This window comes from Aplidium turbinatum, chromosome 15 (assembly GCF_918807975.1).
Source record: "Aplidium turbinatum chromosome 15, kaAplTurb1.1, whole genome shotgun sequence".
Lineage (NCBI taxonomy): Eukaryota > Metazoa > Chordata > Ascidiacea > Aplousobranchia > Polyclinidae > Aplidium > Aplidium turbinatum.
In genome coordinates this window covers 7,290,756-7,296,866 of record NC_137486.1, presented here as the reverse complement: position 1 = coordinate 7,296,866, position 6,111 = coordinate 7,290,756, and the positions used below count along the sequence as shown (strand labels likewise).

Genomic DNA, 6,111 nt, shown 5'->3' with positions numbered 1-6,111 from the left:
TTCAAAGTACACGCAACACAATTCAAGTTTAAACTCTCTCTCCTCAGAATTGTTTAGAGAGTAGCCTATAGCATACCTACCCAAACAAACGAAACAATTTCTCTGTTATGGCTGTGAAAGCTTTGTCGTTTTTAAGTGTAAAATTCGCACAACATGGACTACTCTTTGTATTGTTGAGTAGCCCTAAAAAGGGCTGTTTTGGTAGCCCTAAAAAGAGCTTTTGAATGGGCGTTGGGGATACTACAGCAGCGGATATGATTCGGCAATGGCTCGAACAGCTTCTGGAAAGTACTGTTCCCGTGCGAATTGGTGCCTCCACATAAATTCATCCAAATAGCCAGGAATCATATCTCTGCTGGTACCCCCCATTCTTTTTAGCTTCCTTTTGCTGTTGAGCCACATGTTTTCTACGTGATTGGTATGAGCTCCTGTGGCAGACACGTATCGATAACTGTGATTAACTGTTTGGTGTACATATCCAAGATCTAAAAAATGCAATATGAAGTGCTGTATAATTAGGCTATAATGTTTTGTTTTATGAATGATCTATTAAAAATGATGTATTCAAAATGATCTATAATCCTTTTTTAAATTAAAAGATTTGCTACAAAACGTTCCATTCATCTGGCAAGTAGCATGCTAAATGATTGTTTTGACATAAATTCGTTTAGACGATTATTACCCACAATCCCGTATCACTAGGCTACGGTCATTAAAACTTCTTGAAATTCTTTCTATCAAATACACTAAGAAACTTGTGGTTAGTCTACGTGTCGAGAACTGCAGATGATTAGACGCAGCCCCTTGTTATTTATTTAACGGGGACACTAGGCTAACACAGGCCTATTGACTTTATTGCATCTTTGCAATGAAAGTGAAAGAGAAACAAACACTCACTAGATAAATTGGAGTATGCGCCCCATTCGTCGGAATGGATTTCAGTGCCAGGAGCAATGTAGCGTACAATTTCCGCCTCGAGAGTGGCTCGGTCTCGGCGTGGCACCAGTTTGATGAAACATTCCCTAACAAAAATTGGAATTACAACCACTTCAAACATGGTGTTTATTGACGTATCATAGTTTATTGTCTACAAATAACAAGTAGCCTATCGATTACAAGATATTGGCCAATTGTTGTATCAACTGTGTTCGCTAGACTTAACCACTAAGCAATTATTACCATGCAGAATTTTCACCACAAAGATGTTGACTGAAAACTGTTATCATAACTTAACGATTAACAAGGCTGAGTAACCTTCTTCTTTCCGATCGAAACAGGCAATGTAAAATCTTGTTGGGCTAAGCATGTTTCAGAGGTTGAAGGCGCCAAAATAACAGGTCGTTGACCGTAAAAGCTCAATTGCTTTGCTTTTTATTTCGAAATTGTTTAGTTAGAATATAATTCTTACCCCATACCAGAATGTTAGTGATATTTTGGACTTAGATAAATCAAACATATCAAGAAAGTACGTGACATGTTAGTATTGTCACCTACTTTGTTGTGGTATCAATTCCACCGAACATCCACTGTTGGGGCACTGGACGCCCTTGTGCGTTCCCAGGTTTCCGTCGTGCGACGAGAGATTCGTCAATGGCCACGACGTGCCCCGGTCCACCGATCTGATGGATATTTCGCAACAGATCTTCAGAACAGACCTGCAACGTTACCAAAATATATCACTATTGAAACTACCTCAAAGGCGTAATCGAGAGCTAGGCTAGAATCCCCTTGAAACCTTAGCAACGTAACGATTGGGCAGTGGCGTAGATCAGTGCTACTCAAACTTTTTTATACAGCGTACCGGCAGAGGTCTTATTGTCATTCGGCGTACCTTCACACATTTCAAAAAAAAAATAGCTATAACAAGGCCAATCTTAGTTTTGCAAGTGTACATTGAGCAAATTCACTAACAGTTTAATCAAAAATCAGTGAATCAAATCCAAAATAATTAAACAGTCAATCTAAAATTTCTAAAACGATTTATTATTCTCTACTTTAAATTGGAGGGTTACAACTCCCCCTTTGGCACGCGTGTGACGTCACGACATTGAGAATAATGCTTTCAGTTTCTATGTCCCTAAAACAAAGTTTGCCTTATTTTAAACGAAACTGCATTGAAAGAGCGAGTTTTGCCAATACCAAGCATTCAAATATCTCAGCCAGGAATTAGCAACAAGAAAACATAGAGACTTAGCATTATTACCGAAAAATGCCCAAGAAAACATGATGTTATCCTTTTGCTATGCCACCGTACAGCACCATTTTACAGGAATATTTATACCCACATTTTTGTTGAAAATGCTTTCAGAATGCACCAAATTCAAAGTAATTTTTAACAAATTTCTGGGGGAGGCCCCCAGATCCCCCGCCGCTGAGTGTCGCCTTTGGCGAAGACGCCGTCGGGCTTAACCCCCCTTTTAAAAATTCCTGGCTACGCCACTGGTACAACATATAACCTATAGCTGCATTAAATTAACAAACCTCACGTAGAAAAGCCATCCACTGCACCACTGTTGCTTTGCTAACTCTCGCATAGCGACGAATTCCTCTTTGTAGTAACTCGTCTTCGGCCCAAAGAAAAATTAATTCAATGCCAGTTGTGAGGTTCAAATTAGATTTTTCAAAAAACGAACCCTTGCGAATAGAACTCGTGGTTCTGCAAGTCTACACAGAAATGTAATAAATAAAAATGGTTAAATATTGAAAAAAAATTTCAAAGATATAATTAAACTTTTAAGGTTAAATATAACTTTGTCTCCGGTAGGAGAAGGCGGGGCAAGTTGAGCAGGTTTTTTTTCAAATCTAATCTTTTTTATTTCACTAACTTTTTCGAAGACTCAAGTATTGCATTTCAAAAACATGCTAATAAACCAAGTTTTAAGACAGAAACTGGTTGGTTTTATTTATTACTTTGCACTGTATTCAAGTTTAAGTAACGATTGCACAACTTGCCCCGGATTATTTTTCCGGGGCAAGTTGTGCAGCACCATGGGGCAAGCTGTGTAGCACCATGGGGTAAGTTGAGCAACAGTAGGGTCTAGGGGAAAGTTGAGCAACATATTACGGCCAGCAAAAGTACAGACAATTTAACAAATCAGCTATTTTTACATTCATTCACTATCTCCAGACTTTGAAACTGTGTTAAAATGGTTAATAGGCTACAACATTTGTAAATTAACAAAGGCGGTTTACACGAACAGTTGCACAACTTGCCCCGTCATCAATTGCACAACTTGCCCCATTCACACTTTTTTTTAAAGAACAAAAAATTTCAAGTAAACTAACAAATGCACGAAGAAATTTTACCTGCGAAAATACAACTACATCATGTCTACTGACCCCTACTGCTAAAGTTTGACTAGTTCTACTGTGCATCCCAAAAATCAAAATTTTGTTTGCATGCGAATTCAGATCCTAAGACCTAAACACCTTATATCGTTGATCAAGCCTGACCTGCCCAAAAATCTGATAACTGCGATTCAAGGCTTCAAAGGCATTATAGGTAAAATATAATAACGGCGTTAAAGATTCATTACGCTCTTTATTTCCTTTCAAACAGGGACTTGCACAACTTGCCCCGTTGCACAACTTGCCCCGCCTTCCCCCTATTTCTCTTCATGGGCAGTGAGCACCTATGGAGAGAAGTAGAATTCAGTGAAACGTCTGCGTTGGCATGAGCAACAATACAACATAACAAAGGTCATTAAGCGGAATCAAAGTAACCATAAACCGGTAGTGTTTAAAGTGCAGCCCGCGGGCCGCATGCAACACGCGAGAACACTATCTGCGGCCCCCGACTGGGCATTGTACATTGTAAAATACATTTATCAGACTCTTTGGAAACTGATTTAACTCTTACCTTTTGTCTGCAACGCCACACTATTCCATCCGCGACACTACTTTTCACTCCATCAAACATGTTGCTTCCACATTTAGGGCAAATGCATCTTGTAGCAAGCAATCTGTACTCCCTAAGCCATGCAATTGCATTGCTTGTGGAAGAAAACACTCCCATTGAGTGCATATCACTGTAATTTAGTTCATGCAAATTTCTGGAAGCCATTATTTTTGAATGTCCGAAGCATGTATAATAAAATGCAAAAGAAACCTTTATGTGCAGTCTCAAAGATTCATACAATCAAAAAAAGTAGGCCGGTTTGTGATGTCACAAGAGAGCGGGACATCTGACAACTTAGTCTAGTCACCCAATCAGCAAATCCGTGACTTGTTAAATCACATAATTTTTTTGTCGATTAGATGTTTATATTGTAAAAATTGAATTGCTGAGAATTGGTACAAAATAGTAAAGTTTAAACCATCAGTTAATGGCTCCAGTGTTTATTTGTGAACTAGGGTTAACTGATTCGTATAGAAGAAGCATAATGCCATCCAACGATAGTAAAATTGTTAGATTCCGAGCAGAAATGAGCAAGCTACAGCATATTTGGTGGAGGCAGTATTCATCGATCACAGCAAACTGTGGGCGGCTTATACTGAACCACGATCGAATCGCCTTGAAAAATGCATTGAAAAAAAGCTTCGTCGAGCGGTTACGTTTGAACAACGATTTCTCGTTTTGTGGATAACATATAAACGTGAAAGTTGTTAGGTTAATAAAACAAGACATACTCTTTTAATTTGTGTTGGTTTGGTATTTTTATTGTAAAAATTGAATTGCTGAGAATTGGTACAAAATAGTAAAGTTTAGGTTAGCGCTACATAAATATAGTGCCTACTTTAGATTGGCAATTAATCCCTTCGGGTAGATGAAGCATAATGCCATACAACGATAGTACAATTGTTAAAATCCGAGCAGAAATGAGAAAGCTACAGCATATTTGGTGGAGGCACTATTCACCGATCGCATCAAACTGGGGGCGGCTTGTAATGAACACTCGAAACTGATCGCTTTGTGTTTGCATTGTTTTGGTAAAAAGCTTCGTCGAGCGGTTACGTTTGAACAACGATTGCTCGTTTTGTGGATTAGATATAAATGTGAAAGTTAACATATAAATAAAGCAAGACATACTCTTTTAATTTGTGTTGGTTTGATATTTTTATTGTAAAAAATGAATTGCTGAGAATTGGTACAAAATAGTAAAGTTTAAGTTAGCGCTAGATCAATATAATGCATACTTTAAACTTGCAACCAATGAATTCGGATAGATGCAGTATCGTGCATTCCAACGATGGTAAAATTTTTCAAATCCGAGCAGAAATGAGAAAGCTACAGCACATTTGGTGGAGGCAGTATTCACTGATCACAGCAAACTGTGGGCGGCTTGTAATGAACACTGGAAACTGATCGCTTTGTGTTTGCATTGTTTTGGTAAAAAGCTTCGTCGAGCGGTTACGTTTGAACAACGATTGCTCGTTTTGTGGATTAGATATAAATGTGAAAGTTAACATTTGAATAAACCAAGACATACTCAATTTTAATTTGTGTTGGTTTGGTATTTTTATTGTAATAAATGAATTGCTGAGAATTGGTACAAAATAGTAAAGTTTAGGTTAGCGCTACATAAATGTAATGCCTACTTTAGATTGGCAATTAATCCATTCGAGTAGATGAAGCATAATGCCATCCAACGATGGTAAAATTGTTAGAATCCGAGCAGAAATGAGCAAGCTACAGCATATTTGGTGGAGGCAGTATTCATCGATCACAGCAAACTGTGGGCGGCTTATACTGAACCACGATCGAATCGCCTTGAAAAATGCATTGAAAAAAAGCTTCGTCGAGCGGTTACGTTTGAACAACGATTTCTCGTTTTGTGGATAACATATAAACGTGAAAGTTGTTAGGTTAATAAAACAAGACATACTCTTTTAATTTGTGTTGGTTTGGTATTTTTATTGTAAAAATTGAATTGCTGAGAATTGGTACAAAATAGTAAAGTTTAGGTTAGCGCTACATAAATATAGTGCCTACTTTAGATTGGCAATTAATCCCTTCGGGTAGATGAAGCATAATGCCATACAACGATAGTACAATTGTTAAAATCCGAGCAGAAATGAGAAAGCTACAGCATATTTGGTGGAGGCACTATTCACCGATCGCATCAAACTGGGGGCGGCTTGTAATGAACACTCGAAACTGATCGCTTTGTG

General features: G+C 38.1%; 1 protein-coding gene across 1 annotated transcript; it reads right to left on the bottom strand.

The window, feature by feature from the left end:
* Positions 1–240: 240 nt before the first annotated feature.
* Positions 241–4,063, bottom strand: LOC145784763 (uncharacterized). Its single transcript, XM_082596611.1, has 5 exons — positions 3,860–4,063; positions 2,482–2,664; positions 1,495–1,655; positions 898–1,022; positions 241–428 (listed from the first exon to the last, which is right to left on the bottom strand). Exons 1-5 carry the CDS (start codon positions 4,061–4,063, stop codon positions 241–243), a joined length of 861 nt encoding a protein of 286 aa, XP_082452737.1.
* Positions 4,064–6,111: the final 2,048 nt, after the last annotated feature.